The sequence below is a fragment of the Oncorhynchus nerka genome, linkage group LG9b, assembly GCF_034236695.1.
Source record: "Oncorhynchus nerka isolate Pitt River linkage group LG9b, Oner_Uvic_2.0, whole genome shotgun sequence".
Taxonomy (NCBI): domain Eukaryota; kingdom Metazoa; phylum Chordata; class Actinopteri; order Salmoniformes; family Salmonidae; genus Oncorhynchus; species Oncorhynchus nerka.
Genome location: NC_088424.1, coordinates 50,365,071 through 50,378,953, shown reverse-complemented (window position 1 = coordinate 50,378,953; position 13,883 = coordinate 50,365,071). Strand labels below are relative to the sequence as shown.

The following is a 13,883-nucleotide window of genomic DNA, read 5'->3' as shown; positions in this document are numbered from 1 at the left end:
CTGTATTAGATTCTGTACTACCAGGCTAGAGTCTGAGGCTATGGAGGTGTATTAGATTCTGTACTACCAGGCTAGAGTCTGATGAGACTATGGAGGTGTATTAGATTCTGTACTACCAGGCTAGAGTCTGAGGCTATGGAGGTGTATTAGATTCTGTACTACCAGGCTAGAGTCTGATGAGACTATGGAGGTGTATTAGATTCTGTACTACCAGGCTAGAGTCTGATGAGACTATGGAGGTGTATTAGATTCTGTACTACCAGGCTAGAGTCTGAGACTATGGAGGTGTATTAGATTCTGTACTACCAGGCTAGAGTCTGAGGCTATGGAGGTGTATTAGATTCTGTACTACCAGGCTAGAGTCTGAGGCTATGGAGGTGTATTAGATTCTGTACTACCAGGCTAGAGTCTGATGAGACTATAGAGGTGTATTAGATTCTGTACTACCAGGCTAGAGTCTGAGACTATAGAGGTGTATTAGATTCTGTACTACCAGGCTAGAGTCTGATGAGACTATGGAGCTGTATTAGATTCTGCACTACCAGGCTAGAGTCTGAAATGTGTTTCTGGGATAGTGAAGGCTGCTGAGACGTGTTTCTGGGATAGTGAAGGCTGCTGAGTCGTGTTTCTGGGATAGTGAAGGCTGCTGAGCCGTGTTTCTGGGATAGTGAAGGCTGCTGAGACGTGTTTCTGGGATAGTGAAGGCCGCTGAGTCGTGTTTCTGGGATAGTGAAGGCTGCTGAGTCGTGTTTCTGGGATAGTGAAGGCTGCTGAGTCATGTTTCTGGGATAGTGAAGGCTGCTGAGTCATGTTTCTGGGATAGTGAAGGCTGCTGAAACGTGTTTCTGGGATAGTGAAGGCTGCTGAGTCATGTTTCTGGGATAGTGAAGCCTGCTGAGTCATGTTTCTGGGATAGTGAAGCCTGCTGAGTCATGTTTCTGGGATAGTGAAGGCTGCTGAGTCATGTTTCTGGGATAGTGAAGCCTGCTGAGTCATGTTTCTGGGATAGTGAAGGCTGCTGAGTCGTGTTTCTGGGATAGTGAAGGCTGCTGAGTCGTGTTTCTGGGATAGTGAAGGCTGCTGAAACGTGTTTCTGGGATAGTGAAGGCTGCTGAGTCATGTTTCTGGGATAGTGAAGGCTGCTGAAACGTGTTTCTGGGATAGTGAAGGCTCATGTTTCTGGGAAGTGAAGGCTTTCATGTTTCTGGGATAGTGAAGGCTGCTGAGTCATGTTTCTGGGATAGTGAAGGCTGCTGAGTCATGTTTCTGGGATAGTGAAGCCTGCTGAATCATGTTTCTGGGATAGTGAAGGCTGCTGAGTCATGTTTCTGGGATAGTGAAGGCTGCTGAGCCGTGTTTATGGGATGGTGAAGGCTGCTGAGCCGTGTCCTGTCACTGGGTCCTTGGAGCCAGTGAATGTGTTGTGACGTGGTATTGACTTTACATACCCTGCTGTCAGAAGTTCTACTGTCCCTTCATCATCTCCTTCCAGAATCATCTCCAGTTGATGAAATCTACTTTTGGTGGTGTCGAGCTAGGGTTGCACCAAAGGTAGGGGTACATCCATAGACCATGGACCATACATCCATAGACCATACATCCATAGACCATACGTCCATAGACCATACATCCATAGACCATACATCCATAGACCATACATCCACAGACCATACATCCATAGACCATAAATCCACAGGCCATACATCCATAGACCATACATCCATAGACCATACATCCATAGACCATACATCCATAGACCATACATCCATAGACCATAGACCATATATCCATAGACCATACATCCATAGACCATACATCCATAGATCCATAGACCATACATCCATAGACCATACATCCATAGACCATACATCCATAGACCATATATCCACAGGCCATACATCCACAGACCATACATCCACATGACCATACATCCACATGCCATACATCCACATGCCATACATCCACAGGCCATACATCCATAGACCATCCATAGACCATACATCCATAGACCATACATCCATAGACCATACATCCATAGACCATACATCCATATACCATACACCCATAGACCATGGACCATACATCCACAGACCATACATCCATATACCATACATCCATAGACCGTACATCCACAGGCCATACATCCATAGACCATACATCCATAGACCATATATCCACAGGCCATACATCCATATACCATAGACCATATATCCATAGACCATACATCCATAGACCATATATCCATAGGCCATACATCCATAGACCATACATCCACAGGCCATACATCCATAGACCATACATCCACAGGCCATACATCCATAGACCATACATCCATAGACCATACATCCATAGACCATACATCCATAGACCATACATCCATAGACCATACATCCACAGGCCATACATCCACAGACCATACATCCACAGACCATACATCCACAGGCCATACATCCATAGACCATACATCCACAGACCATACATCCACAGGCCATACATCCACAGACCATATATCCATAGACCATACATCCATAGTCAAATTTGGATGTGATGAGAGCGAAATAGACATTCATAAGTTATGTGGATGCCCCCCATCAGTACCTGGTTAGACATCTCATTGCCCCCCATCAGTACCTGGTTAGATATCTCATTGCCCCCTATCAGTACCTGGTTAGATATCTCATTGCCCCCTATCAGTACCTGGTTAGACATCTCATTGCTCCTCATCAGTACCTGGTTAGACATCTCATTGCCCCCCATCAGTACCTGGTTAAACATCTCATTGCCCCCCATCAGTACCTGGTTAGACATCTCATTGCCCCCTATCAGTACCTGGTTAAACATCTCATTGCCCCCCATCAGTACCTGGTTAAACATCTCATTGCCCTCCATCAGTACCTGGTTAGACATCTCATTGCCCCCTATCAGTACCCGGTTAAACATCTCATTGCTCCTCATCAGTACCTGGTTAGACATCTCATTGCCCCCTATCAGTACCCGGTTAAACATCTCATTGCTCCTCATCAGTACCTGGTTAGATATCTCATTGCCCCCTATCAGTACCTGGTTAGACATCTCATTGCTCCTCATCAGTACCTGGTTAAACATCTCATTGCCCCCCATCAGTACCTGGTTAGACATCTCATTGCCCCCCATCAGTACCTGGTTAGATATCTCATTGCCCCCCATCAGTACCTGGTTAAACATCTCATTGCCCCCCATCAGTACCTGGTTAGACACCTCATTGCTCCTCATCAGTACCCGGTTAAACATCTCATTGCCCCCCATCAGTACCTGGTTAGACATCTCATTGCCCCTCATCAGTACCTGGTTAGACATCTCATTGCCCCCTATCAGTACCTGGTTAGACATCTCATTGCCCCCTATCAGTACCTGGTTAGACATCTCATTGCCCCCCATCAGTACCTGGTTAGACATCTCATTGCCCCTCATCAGTACCTGGTTAGATATCTCATTGCCCCCCATCAGTACCTGGTTAGACATCTCATTGCCCCCCATCAGTACCCGGTTAAACATCTCATCTCTGTTCTGAGACCATACTGCTGGTGTCCTTTACAAAGGAGGGGAGCTGTTCTGAGATCATACTGCTGGTGTCCTTTAGGAGGGGAGCTGTTCTGAGACCATACTGCTGGTGTCCCCCATCAGGAGCTGTTCTGAGACCATACTGCTGGTGTCCTTTAGGAGGGGAGCTGTTCTGAGACCATACTGCTGGTGTCCTTTACAAAGGAGGGGAGCTGTTCTGATACCATACTGCTGGTGTCCTTTAGGAGGGGAGCTGTTCTGAGACCATACTGCTGGTGTCCTTTAGGAGGGGGGCTGTTCTGAGACCATACTGCTGGTGTCCTTTAGGAGGGGGGCTGTTCTGAGACCATACTGCTGGTGTCCTTTAGGAGGGGGGCTGTTCTGAGATCATACTGCTGGTGTCCTTTACAAAGGAGGGGAGCCGTTACTGCATCAATGATGGGGCCGTTACTGTCCAATGATAGAGGGAGCTGTTCAATGATATCATACTGCACCTGTTGTCCAATTTAGAGGGCGTTCTGAGACCATACTGCTGGTGTCCTTTGATAGAGGGGGGCTGTTCAATGATAGACCGTTACTGCAATGATGTCCTTTGCATCAATGATAGAGGGCTGTTCTGAGACCAATGCTGGTGTCCTGTTACTGCACCAATGATAGAGGGGCCTGTTACTGCACCAATGATAGAGGGGCCGTTACTGCACCAATGATAGAGGGCCGTTACTGCACCAATGATAGAGGGGCCTGTTACTGCACCAATGATAGAGGGGCCGTTACTGCACCAATGATAGAGGGGCCGTTACTGCACCAATGATAGAGGGGCCGTTACTGCACAAATGATAGAGGGGCCTGTTACTGCACCAATGATAGAGGGGCCTGTTACTGCACCAATGATAGAGGGGCCGTTACTGCACCAATGATAGAGGGCCGTTACTGCACCAATGATAGAGGGCCGTTACTGCACCAATGATAGAGGGGCCGTTACTGCACCAATGATAGAGGGGCCTGTTACTGCACCAATGATAGAGGGGCCGTTACTGCACCAATGATAGAGGGGCCGTTACTGCACCAATGATAGAGGGGCCTGTTACTGCACCAATGATAGAGGGGCCTGTTACTGCACCAATGATAGAGGGGCCTGTTACTTCACCAATGATAGAGGGGCCGTTACTGCACCAATGATAGAGGGGCCTGTTACTGCACCAATGATAGAGGGGTCGTTACTGCACCAATGATAGAGGGGCCGTTACTGCACCAATGATAGAGGGGGCGTTACTGCACCAATGATAGAGGGGCCGTTACTGCACCAATGATAGAGGGGCCGTTACTGCACCAATGATAGAGGGGGCGTTACTGCACCAATGATAGAGGGGCCTGTTACTGCACCAATGATAGAGGGGCCGTTACTGCACCAATGATAGAGGGGGCATTACTGCACCAATGATAGAGGGGCCTGTTACTGCACCAATGATAGAGGGGCCGTTACTGCATCAATGATAGAGGGGCCGTTACTGCACCAATGATAGAGGGGCCTGTTACTGCACCAATGATAGAGGGGCCTGTTACTGCACCAATGATAGAGGGGCCGTTACTGCACCAATGATAGAGGGGCCTGTTACTGCACCAATGATAGAGGGGCCTGTTACTGCACCAATGATAGAGGGGCCGTTACTGCACCAATGATAGAGGGGCCTGTTACTGCACCAATGATAGAGGGGCCGTTACTGCACCAATGATAGAGGGCCTGTTACTGCACCAATGATAGAGGGGCCATTACTGCACCAATGATAGCACCAATGATAGGGCCATTACTGTACCAATGATAGAGGGGCGTTACTGCACCAATGATAGAGGGGCCTGTTACTGCACCAATGATAGAGGGGCCTGTTACTGCACCAATGATAGAGGGGCCTGTTACTGCACCAATGATAGAGGGGCCGTTACTGCACCAATGATAGAGGGGCCGTTACTGCACCAATGATAGAGGGGCCTGTTACTGCACCAATGATAGAGGGGCCGTTACTGCACCAATGATAGAGGGGGCGTTACTGCACCAATGATAGAGGGGCCGTTACTGCACCAATGATACAGGGCCTGTTACTGCACCAATGATAGAGGGGCCATTACTGTACCAATGATAGAGGGGCGTTACTGCATCAATGATAGAGGGGCGTTACTGCACCAATGATAGAGGGGCCGTTACTGCACCAATGATACAGGGCCTGTTACTGCACCAATGATAGAGGGGCCGTTACTGCACCAATGATAGAGGGGCGTTACTGCATCAATGATAGAGGGGCGTTACTGCACCAATGATAGAGGGGGCGTTACTGCACCAATGATAGAGGGGCCGTTACTGCACCAATGATACAGGGCCTGTTACTGCACCAATGATAGAGGGGCCGTTACTGCACCAATGATACAGGGCCTGTTACTGCACCAATGATAGAGGGGCCGTTACTGCACCAATGATAGAGGGGCCTGTTACTGCACCAATGATAGAGGGGCCGTTACTGCACCAATGATACAGGGTCGTTACTGCACCAATGATAGAGGGGCGTTACTGCATCAATGATAGAGGGGCGTTACTGCACCAATGATAGAGGGGCCTGTTACTGCACCAATGATAGAGGGGCCTGTTACTGCACCAATGATAGAGGGGCGTTACTGCATCAATGATAGAGGGGCCGTTACTGCACCAATGATAGAGGGGCCTGTTACTGCACCAATGATAGAGGGGCCGTTACTGCACCAATGATAGAGGGGCCGTTACTGCACCAATGATAGAGGAGCCGTTACTGCACCAATGATAGAGGGGCCGTTACTGCACCAATGATAGAGGGCCGTTACTGCACCAATGATAGAGGGGCCGTTACTGCACCAATGATAGAGGGGCCGTTACTGCATCAATGATAGAGGGGCCGTTACTGCACCAATGATAGAGGGGCCGTTACTGCATCAATGATAGAGGGGCCGTTACTGCACCAATGATAGAGGGGTCGTTACTGCACCAATGCCCGCTACAATAGGGCGCCCTGGAGGTTTTGTAACATTCTTGTGTAATTTCGGCAAAGTATAGAAAGTGGTCATTTTATGTTGTTGAATAGACAAAAAGTAGTGTTATTTTTTGGTGATTTGACCAGAACTTAAATAGCCATCTAAGACCGTATAGACAGTGTTCTGAAATTGGGAAGTGGTGTCACTTCTGAGTTTCTTGTAAAAGGTGTTGTCTATGACACTCATTTAGATAAACTGTCCTATCCAAGAGTACAACCGACCTACCCTTATCAGCAGGGCGGGTAAGGACTGACCTATCAGGTTGTACAACCGACCCACCCTTATCAGCAGGGCGGGTAAGGACTGACCTATCAGGTTGTACAACCGACCTACCCTTATCAGCAGGGCGGGTAAGGACTGACCTATCAGGTTGTACAACCGACCCACCCTTATCAGCAGGGTGGGTAAGGACTGACCTATCAGGTTGTACAACCGACCCACCCTTATCAGCAGGGTGGGTAAGGACTGACCTATCAGGTTGACCCACCCTTATCAGCAGGGTGGGTAAGGACTGACCTATCAGGTTGTACAACCGACCCACCCTTATCAGCAGGGCGGGTAAGGACTGACCTATCAGGTTGTACAACCAACCCAGCCTTATCAGCAGGGTGGGTAAGGACTGACCTATCGGATTGTAAATCAAAAGCTTGTTTTTCATTCTTTGGTAAATGATAGAAAGATTTGGACTCCTGTTTGTTCTTAAGGAGATGGGCAACATATTTTTCAACAAGTCTGCAATATGTCTCAATAGAGTGATTGTGATTGGCTGGAGGTACAAAATAACTCTTACTTCTAAAAGGAGTCAGAGTATGTACAGGTGAGCAGCCTACATGTTCAGTAGAAACATCCCAATTAGGGGAGCTAAAGTATTCCCTTAAAGGATGTTTCTAAAAACCTTAAACATGTCTACCTTAAGCAAGGAGACATGGGCAGGGCTCAATATCTTGCTTGATAAATTAAAAACACTCAGTCCCGTGGGTTCTGGGACCGTGTGACCGGTCTCCTCTGCCTCTGGTAGTCGTTTCTTCTTACCCCATCGGGTACGACATCTCATCGGTACGCGTGACCGCGGCCACCCCCGCGCTTCGTTCGGCCCAGTCTCTCGTTGGATAAAAAAAAACTGGCACTGGAAACGGATGAGACGCTGGTTGTAGAGCGTTGGTCAGACGGGGGTGGATAGAAGGAAGCGGCCCCCCTCCTGCGTTGGTCATGGAGAGGAGGAGCAGGACATCTTGTCAGGGTTTCTCCAGAAGTAGACTTTGTTCTCAGCCTTGTCTTTTTTGTCTTGGTTGAATTTCTTGATTTTAAGCTCCTTCATTTCTGTAGACAACTTGTCCTGGTGCGCTTGGTTAGTTTTCATCAGTTCATTGAATATGCCATCATCATTAACAGCTCCTTGTAGAGATGTGCGTTTCTCTTCAATCGTGTTATCCATTTCAATAAAATCCTTTCTCAACTGGTCAGCAATTAATGTCATTAAAATCAGTAGAGCATTTGTTCAGGATGGCACACCCAGCGCTCCCAGAAATCATCTGTGCTCTGTCCCAATTATGGTAATTTAGTCCCGGTGGAATAATGTCTTGACGCACCTAATCATTAAGAGTGACTATATTTTGTTGCGTTCTCGTTTGGCGCTACTTATATCAGTAAACTTATAACAACTTAAGCAGTACGAAACTTCTACTCGATCAAATAAACCGCACGTTGCAAATAAACCATACATTGTTTTTTGTTAACCAAATTCGACACTCATTGACGTCCATACAAAAAAAACTCCTCGCTTGGTGAGATTAAAATACACCACCTGTTTTGGGCACATGCTTATATAACCCTTTCGCTTCTCGGAGACGCCGAGATGTGGGGAAGATCATTATGAAGGAGATTGTTTGGCAGAAGAGAATTTAACAAGGAAAATGTTATAACTGTGGTGGAGATTATGAAACGAAATCAGATAAATGTACCAGGAGGATGAAAGAGACCGAGGTTGCCAAAATCTGGGCAGTTAAGAAACTCCTGTGCGGAGGCTGTTTATCGGGTAGAAAGAACGAGTAGATCTAGAGGTCTCATGCTAGAGGCTAAGCATACACCGCAACCTGCGGAGAGTTCCTATCACCAGCCGGATACAGACATTATTCATGTGAAGAAGGAGGACTCAGTTACTTTTATAGCAGTGGTGGTAAACGGACACTGCTCAATTGGGGGAAGTGAAGTATAGAAATTTTGACATAAATTACAAGACTTTCACATCCGAGTTCTGTCTGGTGCGGTCCTACCTTCGCAGGCCCCTGAGCCATAACGGGGAGTTGTAGAGTTTTTTTTAATGACTGAAGGAGTGGGATGTTTATTACGTTTTTTTTGATAATACGTGTGGATAAATGTTTTTTTTTTTCCTTTCTCCGTAATGGAGCAGTTAGTGGCGGAAATACAACAATAGTTGTGGTATGCCATAACGTTTCAGAGAAGAAGAAGAAGAATCTCATAGTGTTGGCACTTTTATTTTGAAATCCATAACACTTCCGGGACTGGAACAGCGAAATTCGACTTGTGGCACTGAAATGCTATATTGTAGTCGAATTGTCTCAGATTAAGATTTATCGCGAGTTTTGACAATATTTTTCCTTATTAGTTTTAGACAAGACGTGACAATGTCTCAAGATTGGATCGGTTATAGCTATGCTGCATTGGTCTCGGCAGGAGGAATCATGGGTTATGTAAAAGCAGGTAAGGATGATTACACACTTTCCAAATGGTTGTTGACTTTACCAAGTATTTATTTTAAAGTCAGCTGTCAAGAAATATTGATTAGAATTTTACATGTAAGTAGCTATTCTTCAATATGCTCTGTGATTGGTTCCCGTACCAGGAAGTGTAACTTCACTGGTTGCGGGACTTTTCTTTGGGTTCCTAGCTGGACTTGGTGCCTACCTGATGTCTCAGAATCCTAAAGATGTCAGGCTTTCTCTCGGTGAGTGAGCCAAACTTTGGTTTGTTATCAATAACATGACCTTACGCGTAGGCTAGTTGATGTTAGCGAGTGTTTTCGAACAGCTACACTACAGTAAACATGTCTTCTCGTTGTGTAAATTAGGTACCTCGGGAACACTGGCCATTGTCATGGGAATGAGGTTTCTAAATTCCTGGAAGTTCATGCCAGCTGGTCTGATGACAATAGCAAGGTACTGTGGATGGGACATCATGTCTCATTTTAAGGCTTCTGTTACTAAACCTTGGAATAGCTAAACCCCTTTTTTTAGAATCTGAGAGGGAAATACTTACACACTCGTCTCTAACATGTAGGCTCAGCCTTCCCAAACAGTCCCATTATCAGTCAGAATGTTGAACAAACTTAACTTCAACTTACTTGACCTGTTGTCCTGATAATTTTATCCCTATGTCGGAGGTAATCTGATATCCACAGGGAAATGCTATCAATCCGACCTTCAGTATGCTGGTCTGTTCATCGGTTTTTATTTCCGTTTTTTACATTTTCAATACTGATGCAATTCGAATGTGACAAACACTTGCACAATATGACTGAGACGAATCTAACCACAGACCGAAAGGCAAACAATTCCTGCTGATTGCGAGGAAACGTGCTTTGGTTACATTCGGCTATTGTTTACATATTGTGCATCACATCAAGAGATTGAAAATACAATCAACAGAACCTACCTGCGAGCGCAGAAAGGTAGGCAAACAACACTTTCATGTGGACACCCTATCTCCTTATCTCCACCTCCTGTCATCAGAAGGACCTACAGCACGTACACCCTGTACATATCATTGTATTCCACACTCTGTAGAGAATATTGGCGTCGTTCTTCAGGGCGACTTCGCGTCAGACTGAAAATCCATGGAGTAACCATGTTAACAGTCTGATGTTTAGGCCAGAGAGAGAGTTGGTTTTTACATTGAATTAGGCCTGTTAATGCTTTCGTTGGAACACAAACCTGCACCCACACTGGCCCTCTGTGGATAAAATAGATTTGGCACCCCTGGTGGAATGGGACACTATGACAGGTAGAGGGACTGGTATCACCCCCACCATGGTAGACAGGTAGAGGGACTGGGAACACCCCCACCATGGTAGGTAGAGGGACTGGTATCACCCCCACCATGGTAGGTAGAGGGACTGGTAACACCCCCACCATGGTAGGTAGAGGGAATGGTAACACCCCCACCATGGTAGACAGATAGAGGGACTGGTAACACCCCCACCATGGTAGACAGGTAGAGGGACTGGTAACACCCCCACCATGGTAGGTAGAGGGAATGGTAACACCCCCACCATGGTAGACAGATAGAGGGACTGGTAACACCCCCACCATGACAGACAGGTAGAGGGACTGGTAACACCCCCACCATGGCAGACAGGTAGAGGGAATGATAACACCCCCACCATGGTAGACAGGTAGAGGGAATGGTAACACCCCCACCATGGTAGACAGGTAGAGAGACTGGTAACACCCCCACCATGACAGACAGGTAGAGGGAATGGGAACACCCCCACCATGGTAGACAGGTAGAGAGACTGGTATCACCCCCACCATGGTAGACAGGTAGAGGGACTGGTAACACCCCCACCATGGTAGACAGGTAGTGGGAATGGTAACACCCCCACCATGGCAGACAGGTAGAGGGACTGGTAACACCCCCACCATGGTAGGCAGAGGGACTGGTAACACCCCCACCATGGTAGGCAGAGGGAATGGTAACACCCCCACCATGGTAGACAGGTAGAGGGACTGGTATCACCCCCACCATGGTAGACAGGTAGATGGAATGGTAACACCCCCACCATGGTAGACAGGTAGTGGGAATGGTAACACCCCCACCATGGTAGACAGGTAGATGGAATGGTAACACCCCCACCATGGTAGACAGGTAGATGGAATGGTAACACCCCCACCATGGTAGACAGGTAGAGGGAATGGTAACACCCCCACCATGGTAGACAGGTAGAGGGACTGGGAACACCCCCACCATGGTAGGTAGAGGGACTGGTAACACCCCCACCATGGTAGGTAGAGGGAATGGTAACACCCCCACCATGGTAGACAGATAGAGGGACTGGTATCACCCCCACCATGGTAGACAGGTAGTGGGAATGGTAACACCCCCACCATGGTAGACAGGTAGATGGGACTGGTAACACCCCCACCATGACAGACAGGTGGAGGGAATGGTAACACCCCCACCATGGTAGACAGGTGGTGGGAATGGTAACACCCCCACCATGACAGACAGGTAGAGGGACTGGTAACACCCCCACCATGGTAGACAGGTAGAGGGACTGGTAACACCCCCACCATGACAGACAGGTAGAGGGACTGGTATCACCCCCACCATGGTAGACAGGTAGAGGGACTGGTAACACCCCCACCATGACAGACAGGTAGAGGGATTGGTAACACCCCCACCATGGTAGGTAGAGGGACTGGTATCACCCCCACCATGGTAGACAGGTAGAGGGAATGCTAACACCCCCACCATGACAGACAGGTAGAGGGACTGGTATCACCCCCACCATGGTAGACAGGTAGTGGGAATGGTAACACCCCCACCATGGTAGACAGGTAGTGGGAATGGTAACACCCCCACCATGACAGACAGGTGGAGGGAATGGTAACACCCCCACCATGGTAGACAGGTGGTGGGAATGGTAACACCCCCACCATGACAGACAGGTAGAGGGACTGGTAACACCCCCACCATGGTAGACAGGTAGAGGGACTGGTATCACCCCCACCATGGTAGACAGGTAGAGGGACTGGTAACACCCCCACCATGACAGACAGGTAGAGGGACTGGTAACACCCCCACCATGGTAGACAGGTAGAGGGAATGGTAACACCCCCACCATGGTAGACAGGTAGAGGGACTGGTAACACCCCCACCATGGTAGACAGGTAGAGGGACTGGTAACACCCCCACCATGGTAGACAGGTAGAGGGACTGGTATCACCCCCACCATGGTAGACAGGTAGAGGGACTGGTAACACCCCCACCATGGTAGACAGGTAGAGGGACTGGTAACACCCCCACCATGGTAGACAGGTAGAGGGACTGGTAACACCCCCACCATGGTAGACAGGTAGAGGGAATGGTAACACCCCCACCATGGTAGACAGGTAGAGGGACTGGTAACACCCCCACCATGGTAGACAGAGGGACTGGTATCACCCCCACCATGGTAGACAGGTAGAGGGACTGGTAACACCCCCACCATGGCAGACAGGTAGAGGGAATGGTAACACCCCCACCATGGTAGACATTTCAATGTTTGTAAATGAGCTGACTGTTCTTCCACTAATCCCAGAACAAAATGTTCCCCTCTTTTTCTTCTAGTTTCCTGATGCTGGGGAAGACTGCAGTGGGGATGTTCAAGAGACCACATGATTCATAAATGTGAAGAATATAGGAATGTTTTTCTATCTGATGACATCTAGTGGCCCTTTCTGGGTACTTTAGAGGATCACAGGTGTCTGCCATTACCCCAGATTCACCTTGTGGCTTTTTACCGGTAGGCTCTGATGAAGGTCGAGTGACCGAAAGCTGACCCACAATTAAAGAAATGTGCATCTGATTGGAAGTGTGCAGAGACTATTTTGGTTCTTCAGTTTTGCCTTCAGCTCCTTCACAAATCAGCTCTGAGTCTGTGGTACATTCTGCCTATTGTAAATACGAATCAAATATTATGAATTCCTGTGTATGTTACCATGACTATGGATAATCATGAATGAATCGTGAATAATGATGTGTAAAAGTTTGAGGGTCAAAGATCATACCCCCCAAGACATGATTAACCTCCCGTTATTGGTAATGGTGCGACGTTAGCATGTCTTGGGGGAATGATCTTTGACCGTTTAACTTTCTCAATCATAATTATTCACGATTCATTCAGGATTAGCCGTAATCGTGGTCAAAAAGACTACTTCGGGCAATCACAGATACTGGTGTTGTCTTCTTGTGTGAAATAGAAATCAATGTCCAGCACTCTCCAAATGGCCAGCCTAAATATGACGTAGTATGTCTTTCCTCTAAAAAAGGGGGTTTGGGGATTTTGTGCAATTGCACAGCGGGATGGCATCGTTTTCCTCCGTGGATTTGCTTTTGGTTTACTTACGGTAAGGTGGACCCGCAGTGTCCAGTAAGGAGAAGGTGATCCGCTAACTACGGAGCGCAGGCTGACTGGTGAAAAATGCAAAATGACATAGAGCAAATTTCGGAGCATAATTCATTCACGATTTTGGATCAAATTGGAATTCAAATCGCAATAGTGGAACTCC

General features: G+C 47.7%; 1 protein-coding gene across 2 annotated transcripts; it reads left to right on the top strand.

Annotated features, from left to right (window-relative positions):
* The first annotated feature begins 8,493 nt into the window (after window positions 1-8,493).
* LOC115126013 (transmembrane protein 14C-like) lies at window positions 8,494-13,180 on the top strand. 2 transcript variants are annotated; one of them, XM_029655598.2, is made up of 4 exons: window positions 8,494-9,315; window positions 9,503-9,559; window positions 9,683-9,770; window positions 12,943-13,180. In XM_029655598.2, the coding sequence occupies exons 1-4, from the start codon at window positions 9,240-9,242 to the stop codon at window positions 12,998-13,000; spliced, it is 279 nt and encodes a 92-aa protein (XP_029511458.1). In that variant the 5' UTR covers window positions 8,494-9,239; the 3' UTR covers window positions 13,001-13,180. The 2 variants fall into 2 exon arrangements, with proteins under 2 accessions (XP_029511458.1, XP_029511457.1); XM_029655597.1 differs by having other exon boundaries at window positions 8,520-9,315; window positions 9,458-9,559.
* Window positions 13,181-13,883: the final 703 nt, after the last annotated feature.